The sequence below is a fragment of the Centruroides sculpturatus genome, unplaced genomic scaffold (assembly GCF_000671375.1).
Source record: "Centruroides sculpturatus isolate CEXI.00-Female unplaced genomic scaffold, Cexi_2.0 scaffold1900, whole genome shotgun sequence".
NCBI lineage: Eukaryota > Metazoa > Arthropoda > Arachnida > Scorpiones > Buthidae > Centruroides > Centruroides sculpturatus.
This window is the reverse complement of record NW_019385988.1, coordinates 1-21,169: the sequence shown is the minus strand read 5'-3', so window position 1 is coordinate 21,169 and position 21,169 is coordinate 1. Positions and strand designations below refer to the sequence as shown.

Genomic DNA, 21,169 nt, shown 5'->3' with positions numbered 1-21,169 from the left:
CTCTGTTTTTTCTTGCTTTTTTAATATAGAATATTATTGTCGTAACATTAGCCACGCCAAACGATTTGTCAAAATGTGGACCACCGTTTTAATACAATCGCGCCGCTCTACGCGTAAATTATAACCAAACATATGTATAATGTAGGTCGAAATTTGTTAAATATTCTCTTGGCAGTCGATTGATCGTACGGTTGATTAATGGCGCGCCAGTTAATCGCTGGAATGAAATAATTTACGGAGGAAGTGGAATTTCCAAAAGTGTCAATGGCTATCGGTGTAATAAGAAGCAAATTACATCTTCCTTTAGATTTCCTTTTTTAAAAACACGCCGGGATTAAAATATTGGTCGCGTCTTCGATTCGAAAATCGGCTTTGGCTACGGAACGAACCATCCAAATTACGGCGTAATCTCCATATAGCGCTAGCGCCCTTCCCGAATAGCGTTATTCTCGTAAAACGTAACGAAAACTGGAAAACGAATCATTGCCGTAAACATTAAGCGCGGTTTTGTATTCCAAACGGCATGGTTACGGCCGAATGACGTAACTTTCGAATCCCAAATTCAAACTCGTTACCGTATATGACTTTTTGTTGGAGACGCTTCGATTTCGGAGACGACGAACGATGGCACTAAATCGAAATTTGTAATTTACCGAAGAGCACGGAGAACGTTGAATATCTCGTGGGGAGTGGTTGGAGACGAACAAACGTAGCAGGAATTCCCTTTGTCTTTTAGAAATGACGAAAGACGAATAGAGAAAGTTGGAATTTTCGACGTAAACAAAGCCGGTTTGTCGATCGTCTCGGACAAACAATTTAAAATTCCGGCTTCGAAAGGTAAAAGGCGAACGGAAATAATGACGTAGCCCGGAGTGCTTCATTAATAACCGTTGTCATACGCGCGAGTGAAGCGGCTTCATTCATCCCGGCACTCGTGATTTTTCGGAGAAAAAATCGCAATGTCGCTTCGTCGTCGAACTCGTTGTCGATGTCGCTAATTTCTCGGAACCGATTCGAATTTTTTATATTTATTCGTTTCGTCGTGGCACGGGAGAGAAGATTCTCTTCTATCGATTTTGGACGCACGTTTTACGCTCTTCCAAAAATATCAATTTGATCGAGTGAGCGCCAAATGAATTTGTCAGATCCTATCGTTAACGTACTGTACATTCCTACGGCATGGCCATATCGTTTCTCCGCTCGATCGGCGCACAAATTACGGCTCGTTGACAAAATATCGCTCGGACCTCCGAATTCCAATCGTCTACTTCTCACCCGAGTGCCACAAAATGCTGAAATATTCTTCTATTTTCTACCTCTTCGACGCGTACGTATTGTATATCGTTCGCTCACCGTCTTTGGCCGCTACGTCGAAGCGCGGGTGTGTGGCTAGAACTCGTAAACGTGCGGAGAACCACCGATTTACGCACAAACAGCGAAACGAATGTCAATGGAGCTGGTGCCCTAGTCGAAGCCCACCCCGTTGGTAAACGTATAACTTCCACAAGTTATAATCGAGTACATTTTTAATTTGAAATAGTTGCGAGATCAACGATAGACGGGAAATTCATTCGGGTTTCCTTAAAATCGAGGCTATAGACAAATGCGCAACCCAAGCCGATTTCATCGAATTGCGAAGTTTCCAAACGTCTAACCGATTTCCTCGTAATTAACGCCCGTAATGTCCGCAGTTGGCCAACATTTACGTCCGGAATTCTTTTACGGCGGAGCATTTTAACAATACGCGGTAAGATAAGACGTAAAAACCGAGAACGATCGATGCGATTCTCGGAATGCTTTGTTAACATTCTGCATTTCGTCTATGGGCTTTTCCAGCGCGGAAGCCAGCGATTAGAAAGGCGTCGTCGACACTACCAAGTGTCCCGGCCGCCGTCCGTCGACAAAAATAGCGTTTCGAGTAGAAACGACATCCGAAAAAGTTCTTTTCTATAAAATTCCAGTTAGAAAAAATGGCGGGAATCGGCAAAAAACGTGATATTGCCAGTTTGAATGATTCGTTTGCCGAGTTAACTAGCGCCAAACTAGTAGCAAATCGACAGATTTATCGGGTAATAGACGACAAATGTTCCATTCGGGTTTTGCCGCTGTTATATCGGACGTGTTCGATCTTTGATCCGCGACTAGCGAACGGGCGCATTTTATTTAAGTTTTTAACAAACATCTAATTGCTCCAAGCTATTTCTTAGGCCCTTTTTCCATTCAAAATAAGCCGAGATTTGCAAAATAATTCGTTTCGTACGCTAATTATTTTAAGAAGTTTCCGAAAATAGTATATAATGCGCCACATTCCGGCATCCGAAATGTTAATTATTTCAATAAATGCCATACTCTAAACATATACGTATTGCGTTCTTACGTTTAAAATAGGGTAGACGGACGGACAAACGAATGCAAAATTTTGCGGCTTCTTCCATTTCAATTTTCCTTTAAATTGAAGCGGTCGGAGTGATAAAATTTTGTATTCGCTCAAAAAACAAAAAAAAAAAAAAAAAATTAGAAGGGTGAGATTCGATGTATCGTCGTCTGTACGTCGGGTATGAACCGGGAGTACAGACGTGTGTACAAACAAACACTATTACAAATGCGACAAAAATAAAGAAATAAGTAAAATCTTTGACGCTCGCCTCGATTATTATCTTTACTCTTGTATTTTTATAAGAGCCGGGCAGCAATCGCGTATATTATTAATGCTACTATAATAACAAAGCAAATTGCGGCACTTGGCTGTAATTTGCATTCTACACCCGTAAGCATTAAAAAAACAAAAAAAAATGTGATTTTTTCCAGGTATTTAATTAAAAATCGCGCGTGTTTTTAGTAGGCGCAGTTACGGGAATCTGTTTAATCAAGAATTAATTTAAGTTCATCCTCCCAAACAGCTTTACAACTTCTCATTAGACGAAAAAACTATCTTTGTAAATTTCCTTTATTTGTCTTCCTGTTTTAAAAAGTTCTTTAATCGATGAAAAAAATTAGTCGAGAGCTTCTTTTGCCAAAAAATCTAAACCGAATTTGCCTGGTCAGATAACGGTTTTTATGGCAGAAGACAGTTTAGAGGTAGTAAAACCGTGGCCGCATTTCTTCAAAAAATAATCTTACTCGGGTTTTGTTTGTTGCGATTTCTTTGCCGATAAGTTTTGGGCATCTTTCTTATTTTCTAGAAGAAATATTTCCAGAACTACCCTATAATTTAACCTAAGAGTGCCGAACATACGCTACTACAGTAATGTAATCTTTAAATACTTGTATATAACTAAAGAATACTGCCGTAGAAATGCTGCCAGAGTGTTCTATAGTGGTATTTGATGATGACATTTTATTATTCTTGCTCGGCGAGACAATGGGGGGTAGTGTTTATCGTTACGCCTATTGTAACGAATTACCTTTATTTTCGTGTTAATTTTAATAATTAATACCGTCGATATCGTTTCGAATGTAACGACCCTACTTTACTGCTCTAGTAGCATTTAACTTTTTACTATTACCATAACGATTATCTTTGCTGTGGCGCGAGAAAGAGACAAATGCAAATTCCGATAAACAAATACTTAAAAACGTCGCTTATATTAACTTTAATTTTATAATAAAATGTATTGTCAACCTCGTTTGTGTAGGTTTTATCGAGAGGATGCTTTTATAGTCAAATCGTAGCGGTGTCTGTCGACGTTCGCTACAAAAATAATAGAATAATGCGGACTCGTCGTTTGTCATTCTGTTGTACTAGCAATTAATGATGATAATGTATGCGTGACCTATCTCTGTTACGCCGATAGCACGCGTTATATATTACTCTTGTCTAAATTTCGATTTATAAACTACAGAACTAAAGAAATTCTCTATTTAATGTGGCAGAAACACTTGTTGCGCGGAAAAGAATGAAGAGACGAAGAGGGTCTCTCATATTTGTGGATCGGTATCGAGATCGATGGACTAACTGAAAGGAAAGAGAGCCATTTTTCATTCTCCCCGGGGAGTCTAAAGTAAAGTCTTAAAGAAGTGTAATGAGAAAATAGATTGGCATCCTGATTGGGATTCGATTTTCCTACTGCCGCGTAAAAATCACCCTCATTCTCCACGCGCATCTCTTTTCTCCCCGGTCGATCCGGATGATGACTGTACTTTGGAAAAGGTACTTGGCGAGTAAATCTCTCGGCGGATTTTAGAATTACGAAAATCTCACTAACGCAAAAACATCCAATCCGTAATGAAAGATTTCGTTTGGTTTTGAGTGTCCTTCGTTATTTTGCACTATGATAAAACACCGGTGACTTCATCTTTCGCGACTCCAGGTACTCCTAAAGATACGAACCAAAGACAGCCTCGAAATCATCTTAATCACTACGTGCGTAGATACACGCAGGATGCAGGTTCGATCGCTGCACCTTAATCTGTCGTATCGCGTATAAAACTGTCACTTATCTGCGCCATCGAAGCCCTTAAATTGATCTTAACGATAAAGTAAATCGGTCCTTCTACACTCCGGATGTTGCTACAAATTTTATTGGCTCCTTCTCCTTATTGCTATAATAGTAAATAGATCCGCCATTAAATAGCTCCGACGAGACATAATTACTGTCGACTGGAGTAACAACTTTTAAACGGGGAAGTTTTAGACAATTGCAAAGATATCTTGTTCGAAACACGTAATGCTACTTCAATAACATTTATTCCTACAGATGTATTTTGTGTTTTTGGAAATAATCTAGCTTAAAGTGTTAGTACATAAAGGGATATCTCGCTGCGGTGTTCTTTTACGAGACGTATTTTCTCGGTTGCAAATCGACTGCGAAAGTGTATTTGTGTCCTTCCGAGTAAAACCATCTTTTATTACTGAGGTAGCACACTGGACTCTTTTCCAAAGTGAACCGTAAAAAAGGGAGGTAACGTCTGCTCCGCATCATTTCGATGGAGATCAAAGTCAAAAGCAACGTTTCTGTTAAGTTTATATTGATTCTCGTCTCGTCTTTCTACTTCGAAAGTGGAAAGAGGACCAAAATAAGATGGGGGAAGCTTCTCCTCCCTCCAATCATTCACCGGTTGCATACTATTTTGCTTTTGTTGCCGTAAAAGCCTGTTCGAAATCGATAAAGTATTCGTTCTAACTCGGTACTAGTTTGCTGTTTAGTCTCACAGAAACACACGCAAATTCTTCAATCGTTTGTTTGCGAAACTACCGTAACAATACGCGTCGGTGTAGAAATTTAATGTTAGAAATATCGCGCTCGAGTTTATTTAAGGAAAATTATATTGTAACGACAACAAACGGTTCGTTTTATCTCTGGCGTAAACCAGAATTGTTACTACAGCGGCAACAGGGGCGGATTCGCAGGGTGCTCGTCCGCCATCCAGCGGTACTACTCTATTTTAAGACGTTGCGAATCACTCCTGTCAAAGTATCGTCGACGTTCTTTGATTGTACCGTTCATTTATATAAATAGTATTTAGACAACGGCGTGTCGTATAAATTGTTACTCCAGCAGCATTATCTTATTTAATAATTACGCTTCTAACCAATGTTTTCTCCTAATAAGCCACGCTTATCGATTGAGTTTCGGTAGCCAATTATTCCGGCGGTACCGCTGCCGCAATATTATTTTTAGTTAGGGAAAGTATATAAATCGGTCATCGTTGTTTATTGGAGGAGTAGCATTGTAGAAGAAAGCGGCAAAGCGCTAGTTATTACCGGATCGCGTGTTAATAGTCCGCCATAAGCGAGTTTTATTGAAATAGTAGCATCGGAGGACAGTTATCGCCTAAGTAACGCTTCCATTTAAGTGCAAACGCCCTCGATCCTTCGCTAGCATTCATTCGCAGCTCCTTGATTAATTTCGAATTATCTTCGTATCTAATCGGCGGCGCAAAAACTAAAAAGGCGACTGTAGCGGCATTACACCGATAAAACCCATCGCCTTTTATTACTGCAGTAGTAAAAGTGGCGCTATTCTTTTACGGTTTAACGAAAATCGATAGAGTTAACGAGTTTAACTCGTTTAACCGAAGGCAGACAGACGGACGGACAAACATTTACCCGTTTTTTCGGGCGTAGTAAACCTAACGAAACTAAGTTTTACGAGAACATTTCTAATCATTTTCCGTATTAAATTAGAAAGAGAACTATTCGCTTAGTTAAAGGAATGGCCGGCTCGTTATTTTCCAAATAAGTATTAAAAAATTTCCTCGGTCTCCGCGGAGAGTTCCGAAGAAAAACTTGCACTTTGACCAACGAATTTTACTAGTTAAAGAGCTCGGAGAGAAAAGGTAAAGAAGACTCGAAAAAAGCGAAGTAAACGGGGTAAGAAGAAATCTGCATATAGACAAACGAGAGTCTTTTCGAAAAGGAATCGCAGTTGTTTCTTACGCCAATGGCATTCACTCGTTACGTAACGCGGAGAAAGGGAGGTAGCCAAAACTTGCGCCCGAAAAGTTTAAATGCCAAAGAATGGTCGTTAGACTAAAGTCTCGCGCGATTCTCAATTACTCGTCGTCGATTTTATCGGTCGCTCTTCCAGCGAAAGGATATAAAGTGCACGATTGACGAGCGCTCGTTCTGCGTTAACACTTGGCTAACTTTCAGTTTCGTCCGACGAAAATGTAAAATCTTCTTTTTCCTCCGAGACTTGTTTGGATTTTATTAATCAAATTTTTCCAACAAAATTACTTTCTTCCTCGGGAAAAAAGAAGAAGAAAAAGAAAAGAATTACTGGCGTGAGTCAATTCGAAGCGAAGAAACATTTTGCTCCCGGGGACAAAATTAGAAAAAGCACTCTTCCTTAGACCAATAAAATTTGCTAGAATCTTTTCTTCCAAAAATGCTAAATGGCAAAAAGCCGAACGAGTTTTAGTAGAGAATTCTCCTTCCCTCCGTAAAACTAGCATTTTTTTGACAAGATTTTTCTTAGAAAACTCCGTGTAATCCTTTTTCTTCTTTAAACAAAGAAGCGACGCTGGCCAGCAAAATTGAAGAAGGAAAGAGCATCTTTTCTTCCTGTAAGAATCAAAGAACTTCGGCCAATCGAAAGTCGCCAACGATATTCAATTAACCGCCGTATCGTTCGGAAACGGTAAAAGTAGATCTGAATTGCAAAATTTATTTATCTAGATAAATATTGATGATAATTAAGCGTTATTCGACTTATCAGTCGAAAGTGGCTATTTCTTTATTGGGAGAGCTATTAAAAGAGGAGGAGGAAAGCTTTTCGCTTATCTTTCGCATCTATTCCCCGGGCTAAATTTTGAATTTATCGAGATATTTCCTCTCCAAAATGACAAAATTATTCTTTTTTTATTTCGCATTGTTTTCTCACCGATTTTGAACACTTTCCAAAGGCGATTACGCCCAAACAACAAATGGGCTTTTCAGTTTCTTGCAACCTCCGATTGAATTTCTCGCGTGTTTCGCGCGAGTTTAGATATTTTGGAATTCGGACGAAACTTAGTTTTTACATTTGTTTCGGGTAACGTTCGCTACTCGAAAATCACTACTTTTAATTCTTAAAAAGCGGTTACTTGTAAAGAAAGGGGGGAAACGAGCTCATTCTGTTGAGATTCGAACATTACTGAAGATCGTCCGGAAAAAAACGGAAACGGGAGATATTTGATCATTTGTCGAGTCTCTCGAAGCGAGAAAATCTCTCAGACGAGAAGAGCAAAACCGAATTTTGGAGAAATCTCCTCGAAAAGAATGCTCGATAAGAAGGAAAAAGAGAGAAGACGAATCCATCGAGTAAGAAGCCAATTAAAGCAAATTTATGCGCTTCATAATTCATAAAGGAAATTAGGAAAATGCCCCTATTTTGTCATCTTTTATAAAGAAGGAAGTCGTTTACTCTCGTAATTTATTCAAAACCGCGGCTTCTCCTCCTCCAAAATTAATAAAATTTGGAGGATCTCGTTTCGTCCAAACCCTAATTTTATTAACGAACGACCGAATAAAACCTTAAACCGATTTTCCGGCTCTCGACCGATTATAGATAGGACTTAGAAAATCCTCTCCTTCGCCGTGCCAGAGGAGGGTGCATTCTTTACACTCGACGAAGCTGTCGGTGGCAGAAAACCCATGGCAAAACTCGATAATTTTTGGCAAAATGCGCAATTTATGAGTCGGACGTTGGGACAATCTGTAGCATCTTATCGGAAATAAACAACGTGACACAAAATGGCGTCTTTCTAGCATAAAGGAAACGGATCAATCATATCGAGAGAGGAGGAGGAAAGAAAGAAGTGCAGAAAAAGGAAAGAAAGAAGACGAATTTTCCGATAGTTAATTAAAGTAACGACCCACTTTACGGTATTAAATGGTCGACTTAGAAAGTGATTATCTGTTACGTCTTTAGTGCCTTTCGTTCCGTTATCCTATATGATGTCGGTTTATCGCTTCCTCGTAGGATACGACGGTCCTAGGAACGACTGTCGAAATCCGCGTTATGTCTTCATTTCCTTATTTTAATTACCAAATCCGTTTACAAGTTTCCAGTCGTAAAACTCCGACAGATAATTAGATAATCATCTCTCGACGTTATGCCACGGTTCCTAGAGTTATAAAATTTGATAAAAATAAGTGGAGAGGGAAGAGCGGAAAGGAATGTCTTTCCAGGATGTTTTCTTCCGGCTCTCCTACAAACTTTGCAGCCAAAGAATTCGTCTTTCTTTACAGCTTCCCTATACGGTTCGGTTGAATCGTTTGGGATGCGCGCGCCCTTCACTCCATTTCTATGCATCGAAAAACGTTATCTTACCAGAATCTGCGCATTTTCAGATAGAAAGGACCGGCGGACGACGTCGCGCATTATCGAAATTACAATAATAAAGACACGTCACTCGTGCCGGCGCTGCGAGATCCGCTTCCGAAAACACCGTCTGACACTTATCTACGCCGCATCTGGCTTATCCGCTTGGCTTTAAAGAATCCTCCATGCCGTTTCCTTTTTTCTCCAGAGCATTCTTTATCCGCCAAACTAATAATAGTTAACCGCTTAATTACCGCAGTTTGTTACGTCGATTTAATTGGCCGCATCATTCTTTAGGATTTGCGGAGTTAATCGCGATTATCTTAAGGAATTTTCTGCATTCTGTTAGTCGTATCTTTACAAAATATCTCGATCGTTTCCGACCGACGTAACGCGGCTCGACCCTTTATCTACGGTCGAACGTTATCTAGATACTTTAAGAATGCTATCTTTGCCGGAAACGGCAGATAACCGAAGAGGTCAAAGGGTAACGCGTCGACTAATTAATCAAGTTTATCCTCCGTCGCCATGAAATTCTCGCGTTTCGCCGATGCCTCGTGGTTCGGATGCGACGGAACGTCATCGAAACGGAAGCGGAAATACTCGGAGATCGGCGCTTAAAGACTAAGAAGAAAGAAAAATGAGAAACATACCTGCGGGTCCGAATTCCAGAGTATTTTTATTTTTTATTTTTTGGTCCGCGTGTTTGCGTAGCCGAAAGGAAGATGCGAAGAGGATAAGGTCCGTGTAGTCGAAGGTCCGACGTCTTCGGGCATCCTCGGATGGCCCGGAGGCATTTTTTGGAGATCGGAGGAGGGTGAGGTAAGATTTCACAGAGGTAAAGTCTCTCGATACAATGGTAGTAGCCGGTGGGACGAGGAAAAATGTTTCCCGATCCGGCAGCGAGAGAAATCGATGCGGGATGGAGAGAGGCAGACGGTCCGACGGATTCTCTTCCAGAGGGGCGTCCGGTCGAGACGGGGAGGGGCGAATTCCGTCGCGAAACTCTAGACAAAGGAATGGCATTCCGCGTTTGTTTTGTTCCCCGTTCGACCCAACGCTTTTTATTTCGTTCCCCTTCCCCGCCCCGACGTTCCTCTTCGCCCCCTACCCGGCCGTTTTTTTTCGTCACTTCCGGTTTGACGCGGAATCGCCTTCTATATACCGAAAATTCCACCATCCGAATGTCGGAGATTATTTCGGAGTCGCGGCTCGAATTTCGGCATTCTCTTCGATCCGATCGCGCTTGGTGGAAAGAAACGTCATTTCCGTTCGGATTCGCGCCCGACAATTTAGGGGTCCTTACGTTTTAAAATCTTTAACTTCCGGTTCAATTATCACGTTCGAGATTTCCGCTAAATCACGCGCGACGAAATATAAATTTTATGACGTCACGTCTTTTAGGATACGGCAGGCGCGCGACGCGATTACGCGCTGGGACGAATTAAGAATGGTCCGAGTGACCTTACGATCGATACTTTTCTAATTAATTAACCCTCCTTAAAGGAGGATGCGAGGAAGAGAAGAGGCCGATACTTACGCGCGTGGCAAAAATTAACCGAAATATCGTAAACAAATTAGCTAATCGAATTTTAACCCATGGCCAAACACTAGGAACGTTGTACGTCGGCAGTCGCATCCCGCAATTAATTATCTCCCGGCGCCTTTTTCTCCCGCGTTAGGAATCGAATCCTCGCCGGTCTCCCGACGGTCACGCCAACTAATTAGCATACACACACCTCGAGTGTCCAATGCGGAAACTTAATCTCTAGTATTACTCTACGGCATATCGGTCGTGTATATATATATTTTTTGTCTTCTTTATATTTTATTTTTACCATAAATATAAAAATTTTACGAGTGTTTTTTCTTGCGCCTTAAAGAGACAGCGATAAAAAATTCCTTTTAAATATTTCGCTGACTGCAGCAATTGTAGAAGTTTGAATAACAAACTTTACTTTTCAAATATTCCACTCGGAGAAAATTGTTTTTGAATCACTAAATTTAAAATTTCTTCGCTGCATAATTTTTTTTTACTCTTTTAAAAATTGATACGTCTCTAACGGGCCGAGATTGCCCGCTTTTTTCTTTTATTTTCCTTATTTATCTTTCCGAAGTCGGAACCGCCATTACAATTTCTTCTTATTTAAATTCGTTTCTCGCAATTTCTTTTGGAAATTTTCTAATTTATACGTTACGGAATTTAACAAACCCGTTGGAAAATTCAAAATTCGATAATCGACCGATAAGACGGTCGATCGGGCGTTATTTGTGGTAATTAGTCGCGCGATATTTTAAACATTTTACATCTTCTACTTTGAAATCGGTCGCTTCGAGTCTACGTTTAAAATTTCAAATAAAGTTCGAGCCGACTTATCGATTTTTCCAAAGCGGTCACTCCTCCGGATAGACGTTTCCCGGTTCGAAATAACGTTCCGTCCTTTTCTCTTCTTCTTTTTAAGGAAGAATTGTCCGTCGTCCGCGGATAAATATTTCGCCGCCTTTTCGTTTTTCGGCCCGTCGGTAAAGTCTTTCGCGCCTTCCCACCACGTATTCGGTAATAAACGACGTTTTTAACGTTCGAAATTCGGAAACGGTAATCGCCCAATTAAATTTTTCCGTATACGTCACCGTCGCGCGATAAATGTTGTTTTTTCCAATCGTCGCGTCGTTGCTTTCGTTAATATTTAAATCCCGGAATAACACGTTTTCCAATCGATTTTAATTAAAGTCGGTCGAGAGGAGAGATCGTCCGTTTGTCCGTCGTCTCTATTTTTCTTTTCTTTTTTTATCCTTTCGATAAATTTAGACATTGGCCACGGTTTTAATTAAGGAAGTCGAATCGTCGATAAAAATGCGCGGTTCGTTCGAATGTCTGTCGGCGGGGTTTAAAGAATTAGTAGAGCCAAGAGTTTTTTCGTATTCTCTAGACGACCGCAGCTTGGAAATCGAAGCAACAGCGATTTAAAAAAAAGGAAGAAGAAACGAAACGTAGCGCATTAAAATAGTTTTATCTAATAATATTTTTGGAGAAATGTAGCGGAAAGAATAGTATTTGACGAGTAAAGACTTTAGACAAAAATGCGGTCTTAACCTAATAATGATTTTGGCAGAAGTAGGCCGCGCAGAAATTCTCGTTTGACCCGAGTCGTCCGGGAAATTACCAAATAACGAAATAAAAAATTAAGCGGAAGACGACGAGAAAATTGCTGAAAAAATAAAAGTCCGCGCCCGACCGACGCGTAAGTTTAGCGAAAAAAATCTCGAACGTTAAAGACAAAAGTCGATTGGTCGTCGGGCAAGTGGCGCGAGAAAAACTTTTTTGGTGGAAGACGCGCGCCAAGTACGGCGTTCTTCGCTCGACTTTGTCTAGAATCGACGGACGGGGTAAAAAAGGACGAGGTGGCGCTTTAAAAACCGTTGTTAACGTAAACGCGAAACGTCTTGACGGCCGACTTATAAAAGTAAATTATCCGCTAATGGCGGACAATATAGAAAATTAGCCGTAACCGAGAAGGGGAGTTATCGTCGTTTATAACAAAGGAGTAGTAACAAAGAGGCCGAGCGTCGTTCGAACGGCCGTAAGTACATTACTTTCTAATTAATCAGAATTATTGTTTACGTGTAAGCGCGACCGCCAATCGATATCGGATTGGCTTCGTCGCTTCTAAAGCCCCGGCCAAAAGTCCAAACCGACAATAACGTAAATATTTGTTAATTTCCTGGCCTACGTTCTCGCCAATAACCATTTCTAGATTTTTGCCCGCCAAAAGAATGTTTACGCGCGATAATTATCGACCGGACGACGTCCGATACGGAATATCGAGAGATTACCGTCCGTTAAACCGTCGAATTAATTGAACAAATAGCGATAATTCCAATTTAAAATTTCCACGCGGTACCAGCGTAGCGCGTAATATCGCGTTAAAAGTCGCATCCGTCGTTCCGGCGAAATTAACGACGAAAAATTACCCCGTAAAATACGCGCGTCGTTACGTCCGCTTTTTAACCAAAACGATAATACTAACAATTGTTTGACCATGTACCGGTATCGACCGTATACGTTTAGTCGACTGCGCACACGCGTACAGCTCGTTATATATCGTTACAATATATCATTCGAAATATATTATAGTATAACGGAAAATGTATAGACGTACGAATATTTATAAACCGCGTCGTTAAATAATCCAACGGGCATTAATTACCAAATTATTCCGACCATCGAATAATATTCCGTAGTAGAAAATGGCCGCTTCTAATTAATTCGAGTTTCTCTCGGGCTATTTATTTTTCTACGCGTCTAAAGACTCGAAATTTTAATTTCGAATAATTTAAGTCGAGAAGAGTTTAAACGACGACGATTGGAAAAGAAGGCGACCGGCGCTACGGGTGAAATATTTATTAAAAGTATTTTGTGTTATAAGTTTAAAGGGCGTAAATTGAATGGCCTAATTCGGGCGCGAGTAAAACAATTTCTTCTCCTTTCTCTCGGAGAAACCGAATATTTTAATCGTTTCCCGCCTATCCGACACTCGGATAGTAACGAGATCCGAATCTCCATCCGTCCAACTAAACGGCGTCGTTTTTATATCTTCGATTTACCCCATCTCTCGGCTTTCCCTTTACTCGCGCCGCCTTCCAACTTCTCTTAAATCGACCACCGACTAAAAGTATCGTTATTATTATTATTATTATCACCGCATTCGAACGGAACTTAAATAATAAATTCTGACTCGATAGTTAATTCCTCCTTCGAAGTCCCGAAAAACGTTAAACGCCTACCCCGCCACGCTTGTAATAAATGATATTCGGATTGGCCGAATGCCGTCTCGAAACTTTCAAATTGGGTTACGAAATACGAAGCCGAAATGCCTTTAACGACGCGCGTTTCGAATCGCCCGATGCCTTTCGAAAAACCGACGATTTTTTCTAAATTTAAAATGCCAGAAAGCCATTTAATCCATGGATCCATTATCGTAATTAAACCGTATTATTTAGCGTCGATAAGTTGTAAAAGTACGCGGGTCGGTGTATTAATTAATTATCCGATTCCGAAATTTCCTTCTCGATTTAATATTATTATAAATTTAATCGGAGTAACGACGGCAAGAATTTATAATGTCGTAACTTTCGTCTAAGTTTAAATATTCCCGGACGGAACGAGTTAAACGGGAGAGAAACGAGCCGGTACCGTAGTGTTTTCTTCCCAATGTAGTTATGTAAGAAGAATGCTATCGCCTGGCGTATCGTAAACGAAATTATGGGAAAAAAATATATAAAAATATTATTTTAAAGATTTTTTGCGTGTCGTCGAAGTTGTTAAAGTTTACGAGGAACGAAGAAAAAGGGGAATTTTTGAGCGAGTAGAGCGATAACGTTTCTCTCTTTCTCTGATTAAATAATGCAGACTCGGAGTTTACTTTAGTTAAAAAAAAAAATATATATATATATAGGCCTATAGCTTTGGAAAAGAAAAAATACAGCTGGGAATTTTTTCTATCGACGTATTTGGACCATTGAGAAGTTGGAAAGAAAATCCTTTCAATGAACAAACCTTTCATATTTCTCACTTTTCCATCGATTCTTTTATGCGTCTGTAGGAACAACGAATTACTTTCGAAAGGAGAGGGCGGTCGCCAGTGTCGGGAATTGGTTTCGGATCGAATCACGCGGACGGAATTTCAAAACTCCGTGTTTATCAAACTTTATTTTTGTAAACGCGTAAAAATATGTCGCCGCGTAATTCGATAAATCGTCATTAATCGAGAATCGAGTAATCGATTTCGACCACTAACCACCGGTACATTGTACTGGCATTCTATCGCGATTAATCGAAAGGGAGAATTTTCCGATCCGGCGGTCGATTACCCCGGCCCGGTTAATTGCTCCGTACCTAAAAATTCGATTTTAGCCGTTTTATCGGAGGATAAAGCGCAAAAAAATCTAAAATTCTTTGATGACATCGTATTTTTAGAAGATTTGGAATACGATAATAGAGATGTTGAAAACGCGGGATTAATATTAAACTTTTAATTAAAAAAATATTATTCTAAAGACAAGTTTTGTGTCGAAGCGAAACCTCTTATAACGTAAAAACCGCCGCTCTTCGGTAAAAAATAAATGTTTTTCGATCTTTCGATCGGACGTTCGATCGCTCCTTTTGAAGAAACTCGACACACAGACACATATAATATAATCTTTACAATAAGAATTTCTAATCGAACGATTACATTTATTTAATTTCTTTATACGAAAGCCCAATTGTCGACGTTACAGATTTTTAATGGAAATAATTTCCCAAGACCTTTAAGCCGGTGACGAATATTGGAATATAAGTTCGATCGAAAGAACGAGGTGTACCGCCCGACGATTGTTTTATATACAAAAGATAAACGCGAACCGGAAGTTATACGTTCGTATCTAAAAATTCGTAATCCGAAAGTGTTCGGGGTTCGGCACGTAATTGTAAAAATGGGGGGGAAAACGCTGTAAAAAGTTCCTTCGTTAGGTGGAAACGGTTTAGAGACGTCTAATCGTTTTACAAATTTAAACAAAGAATTCCCGATATGGTTATTCCGTTTATTAGATAAAGAAATAGAGAACGGAAAAGAGTAATCCGATTATTTTTTTACGCGCGAAAGGAGAGGGTAATCGCGTAACCGAATTTAATACGTTAGACCTTAACTGTTGCGCCAGGAATTTTTCGGCAGCGTCGCTTTCGGTCACGTGACGACCCGCGTAGCTTATTTACGTTACAAACTATTCGACCTCCCGCATTAAATTAATTCCTAAGTAGCTACGTAACGCTCTTACGCAACCAGCAAAAATGGCCGCTCTATTCTTTTGACGTAACGGTTAAACGTAGCCGAACGTTCGTTAGTCGACGCATTGGTTGGGTCCGTCTTACCCGTAAATTTCCGCTTTGAACGGTTTAGGCGAACGGCTACGATTGTATAGGCCCAAACGTTCTATTTTATTCGAGAATGCATTTTCGCTAGCGAATGCCTTTGTAATTGCATACAAAGGCGCAAAATTTTATAAAATGATTGTTTAGCGCGTAAATGGCGATAACTCGTTAAAATACAGTATTTAGATTATATTGGGGGTTACAATTGCTTCGAAGCACCGGAAACGATAAAAACAAAAAATAAATACAAACGGAATTAAAAAAAAAAAATTGTTTTAAGTATTTCGAACGGTCGTTAAAGCGGTGTCCAGCTGTCTTTGGAAGACGGTCGAAGATTTAAAAAAAGAAATTCTTTTCGGATATTCTTCTTTGGATTTTTTTAATGGTGGAGCTACTTATCGCGTCACGTGGGCGAGGAGCGCGGAAGGCAAAACAATTTAGCGTCGAACGACGACACCTCTCGGTAAAAAAAGAAAACAACGAGAGAAATTAAAAGGAGACAAGCTTTTATTGGTAAAACGGACGTCGAAACGATACACGAAGAATAATTGTTTTTACCGGAGGTACAAAATTCGGGTTGTCCGAAAAGAAGCGATAAAATTGGGAGGGTTCGGACCGGCGACCGGACCACCGAGTGGACGACTAATTTGCGGCGGCCTTCGATTATCTACGCAGTTCTCCGAAGATATAATTATCCTAATCTCTCTCCGTTCAGCGCCATTCCTCCGAGGAAAAATTTACTCGGTGTCGCCATCTGGAGGACTTTTTATCAGTCGCGGGCCGCTTCCGAAACGCGAGAAAAGCGGGAGCGGAAAGTTCGTCGACCCAAACTCCCGGGCGGGTCCGAAGCGTCCGAGTCGGGATCGGGCCGAACGGCGGTCCGACAGGCGGAAGCGCGATTCGAAAGAGGAGGGAAAGTTAGTAGGGGACGCGTGACGTCACGGCGAGCGGCGCGTAATTAGGAAGGGAAGAAAGGGACGATTTACCGTCGACGGGCTTGGTCCAGCGACGAACGGCCGTGGCCGAGGCTCCATACTTCTTTACATTCCATACAGCATCGGCGGCAGATATGGGAAGTAAGGAAGAATGGAGTCCCGTCCAGGCTGTCTTCTGTCTCGGGTAGTCCGCACCGTCCTTCTGTCCCGTCTGCGTTCGGACGACAAATAAGTCGGCGGGACGGAAATTCGTCACGTGAACCGGGACGTAGAAATCCGAGGTTCGGTCCGAGATGCGCCTTTTCTGCCGACGAGTTTCACTGATCCGCAGTCTCGCGTCGCCTGTCCTTATAAGGCTACGGTCCCGACCAAAATATCCCGCAGACTGCAGCTGCTACTTTTGGTCCGACTTCTGCCTCTATAAATATCCCCGTGCCGATTGCGTGCGTCCGAACCCCGGCGGAGTCGACGCGGAGGGCTAACCGGATGCCGGTCCGCGGCCGGGGGTCCTCCGCCCGGCCCACGGCGCGCCGCCGGACCTCCTCGCCCTTCCGGCTCGCGCCCTCGACGCGTCGCACGCGTCCTCTGGCTCCCGTCACTTCCGTCTCTCCCCACTCCCTCCGGACGACCCGCCGGACTTTCGTTAGACCGTCTCATTCGGTGGGAAAAGGGGAGTGCGTCTCGGACCGCTTCTTCCAGTGGGACGGCGGCGTAACCGTTACGTCATCTCCGGCCCGGTTTTCCGCGCCCCCTTCGACGGTCGCGCCGCGCGCGGACGTCTTCGGACGTAAATCGGATCCACCGGACGATTTGGGGAACGGTTTCCGCAAAGTCCGAATTTAACTTTCGGTCCGGATGTTTTCGGTCTCTTCTTTATCTCGGTTGGAACGGCGCGCATCAAAACAGGATGTTCGACGTCCTCGCCGCTCCTGGAGGAAACACCGACCTCTTCGCGCTCCTCTCCGAACCGCCGGTCGTCGCCTTTCTCTCTTCTCGGAGGTCCGAAGTCCTCCGCGGCAAATGGGAAGAGGAAGAGGAAGCGCCTCCGGAGCGCTCGGCGTCTCTTTCTCCGACGGGACCGAAAATCGAAAATTTCCTTCTCGCTTCCCGGCGCGTGCCTCTCGGGTGAGAGATGGACGACGCGCGGATTCCGGCGGAAGTCGAAACCGGTGGCGGCTTGGCGCGCGCACCACGCGTATCGGATTGCCGCGCTTCGCTCGTCTCGCTCGCGCCTTTCTGGGAAAGTCTCTAATTTTAAACCTTCGCGGGGACGATCTAAATGCAGATGGACCACCCTACCCGGAACCGGCGCGCGGCAGACGCGGTAATTAGCCCGGTCGACGGTTTCTTCCGTCCTATTAGTCTTCGATTATCGGTGGTTCGGCCGGAGTATATATAGGAAGGCGCGCGTACGCCCGTCCCCTCTAGCAGACAAGAATGGCGTAGGTCGAGCGAATAAGACTTAATTATCTGCCGCAAACCGCCGACGTTGGCTGGTCGACGCGAAAGTTCCGTCGTCGGACGGGACGTCTCCCGATCGAAAGCGTTAGAATTTAAAAAGGCTGAAATTCGCTCCTTTGTCCGGCCGCAGTTTACAGTTAAGAATCGAAGACGGACGAATTTATTGCAAAAGTTTTGTTCCTACGAAAGGGCGTAGACTCGTATTTTAAAGTTTCCCCCGAGAAGGAAAAAAATAGGAAAGGGAAAATTAAAGGAGGTCAGATATTCATCTTATCGACGGAATCGAAACGGAGTCGGTAGGAATAGGCGTTTGAGTGGCATTGATAAAATGGTGGAAGAGATTCGACTGTAGTTTATTTGGTAGATAGAAGCTATATTTGCAGTCTTCTCTGCAAATTGACAAAGATAAAAATAGCCTTCTGGGATACGCCAATTGTAAAAACTTTCGGCCGGATTATTTTTAGTATTTGGACGGAAGGAAGAGACTCCGTCTCGACCAAAGTTTTGATTTCTCTATTATTCTACGTCCTATCCCAGACCTTAAATTCGTGCGAGAGTCCGGATAAATTAAAATATTGAATCGGACACAGATGTTGTCGGAAATCTTCTAATCCGGTTATTAATCCGTAATAACTGCGCTCGGATTTGCATAGGATTTTTGGTTGGCTTAAATCGATTGCGGCATAAAAATGCTGGAATTTAGTTCTAATTATACAGTTACGAGACGTTGCTTTTTACCTCTCTTACGCGCTGTAATCTAAAGAAAACAATGTCGACTTTCTATTAATCGTTATTATTTATAAACGTTTAGTAATATAACAATGGCCTGTAACGCGCGTGTATATATAACCCGTTAATTAAAAGTAAACTTAAAACAAAAATTTGTAACCGTTAAAAATGGCCACTTTCGGACGGAAGATGTAAATAGGAATGCAAGGGTTTTACTTTCTGACGTCGAGACAATCCGACTCTGATCGGTCGACGAGAACGAAAGGAAAGAACTGAAACGGAAAGAGGTGTGGGAAAAATTGCTTAATTTGGTCGGAGAGGGAAAGACGTACTGTACTTACGGCAGTGGTGGGATTTAGAGGCTTTTTCCGCTTCTACCTTGTCGTCCGGAGAAAAATCTGCAACGAAACGAGAATAAATATTATTAAATTGGAAAAAAACGACCGATTTACGCATTGGTAAATATTCACTCGCCTGCTTGTCTTTCGTACATGGTTATTTCCGTTTCTTCTGGATATTTAAGAGTTAACTTATCCGGAACTAATTGGTCTCGTAGATGTCGAAAATCCGACGTACGGTATTTATTTTCGAGAATTTCCACGTTATCCGCGGCTTCTTTCAATAATTCACTTTCCTCTTGTTTACATAAACTGTAAATTGATCCATCAGTCGTATCCTTATCGCAGCCGATATCTTCTCCGTAACCGGAAGACGGAATTGATTTTGTCACTTTAGGAAATAACTGTAAATCAGTATTCCGTTTTTGTCTTTTGCCGGAACGAAGATTCGACTCGGACGAATATTTTCTTTTTTCCTTCGTTTCCGAATTACAACTTGAAGGAAGAAAGGGCAGAGGCGGAGGACGTCGAACGTTCTCCTTAATTATCCCATCGATTAAATTAACAATCGAAGGTGCGTAAAGAAGCCAGTCCGATTCGATTTTCCAAGCCGTCGGATTTAGGTAAAACCTATAAACGAATTTTATTATCAGACCATAAATGGTCCGCAATTCCGTTAAATTCTCCGCGCCTAACGCAATTAATTCGGCGGAATTAGATCGGTTAGTACGTCGCCTCTGGCTTATCGGATAAATGTACTCCCGGTAAACATGGGAAGGAAAGCTTAAATACATTTTTTTCTCGTTAGTTCCGAAGACATTTCGGTCTAGCAGCCATTCGTTCTTTCTTCGGTCTTCTCGGAATAAACCGACGTCTTTATCGAACATTTCGTCAACCAACGAAATTTCAAAACCGCCGGCTTTATCTCTTTCCGCCGATAATAACCGCCGATTAATATTATTTTCGTCGGTAAGGAATACGACGGCGGGCCGACCGGTTTCGCTTATTCCACCCAACGATAAATTATTCGAACTTTCTGGTAAGTCGGTCGACGGGCGCGTGGGATCTTGCATTTCCGACTTTTCTAATTTCCTACGGAAAACGCGACGTTGGAAAAGTGGATCCTCCGACGTCGAAGAGCTTTTCAAATTTCGCAGACCGGGATACGAACGGAAAACGCTTTTAGCATTGTCTTCTCGGCCACGGTCGTCGTCCTTGGCGGATTTGCCGTTCTCCGCCGGATTACGGCAAACAAATCTCTCCAAAGCGGCACGCTGGTTTTCTTTTAATTTTGACATCTTTTTCGAAAGTGAGAAACTTCTTTATCGTCTTAGGAATTTCAAATACAGTATTCTATCTGAAAAGTAGACGTAACGTGGCTTCAGAAAAAAATGTTACGATTTCTCTCCGGACGTTTAATGTATATATAAAGATAATTAATGTTTTATTATTGGGTTGATTAAATAAATAAATACTTGAGTGGAATCGTGAATTTGTTTTTTCTTTTCGCGCGGATAAACTGAAGACGCATCAGATCTTCTTTACTTTGGCCTTAGAGCCAGCTCCGAATCTAAGATTACTACTAGACTTTTCGGCTGGAATCGAGTTATCTCGGATTCAAAAAGTATGGTCTTAAATGAGAAACGAAAATCTTATATCCTGTAAAAAGCTTCAAATTTAGGTCAGTAAATTATGTCATTTAATTGGGCTTTTCGCCCAGCCACGCCAATATAAATGTCTGCATTTCTATCGTAGTCTTACTTTATCGCCGCACTTAACTAATTTAAATATCGTTTTAAACCTCTTACCGTTTCTCCCACTCGTAAATTTGCAAAATGTCGTCTGCTTTCCGTCTGGCTTTTTTTGACACCAGAGGTAACGCGATCGGCGCCACGTTGTTTTAAAAATTTAATATTCTTTTCACTTATTCCGGTCTTTTATTTAACTTAATTATACGATAAAAATAAATATGGTAATCTTATATATAATAATATTAATTAACAAATACAAAACTTTTCAATTAGTTGATGCGATCCGTTTTGAAGCGCG

At 41.7% G+C, this 21,169-nt stretch overlaps 1 protein-coding gene across 1 annotated transcript; it reads right to left on the bottom strand.

The window, feature by feature from the left end:
- Positions 1-18,165: 18,165 nt before the first annotated feature.
- On the bottom strand, positions 18,166-21,094 carry LOC111612960. Its single transcript, XM_023354252.1, has 5 exons — positions 20,929-21,094; positions 20,596-20,779; positions 19,257-20,477; positions 19,124-19,180; positions 18,166-19,054 (listed from the first exon to the last, which is right to left on the bottom strand). The coding sequence occupies exons 3-5, from the start codon at positions 20,416-20,418 to the stop codon at positions 18,945-18,947; spliced, it is 1,329 nt and encodes a 442-aa protein (XP_023210020.1). The 5' UTR covers positions 20,419-20,477; positions 20,596-20,779; positions 20,929-21,094; the 3' UTR covers positions 18,166-18,944.
- Between the last annotated feature and the right edge of the window lie 75 nt (positions 21,095-21,169).

Bases quoted from the DNA above. Each gene is read 5' to 3' on its own strand.
- LOC111612960 (XM_023354252.1), bottom strand. From the start codon at position 20,418: ATGTCAAAATTAAAAGAAAACCAGCGTGCCGCTTTGGAGAGATTTGTT. The intron at 19,181-19,256 runs GCGAGTGAATAT...GTTTCGTTGCAG, and splicing joins CATGTACGAAAGACAAGCAG to ATTTTTCTCCGGACGACAAG. The intron at 19,055-19,123 runs GTAAGTACAGTA...TTTCCGTTTCAG, and splicing joins CTCTAAATCCCACCACTGCC to TTCTTTCCTTTCGTTCTCGT.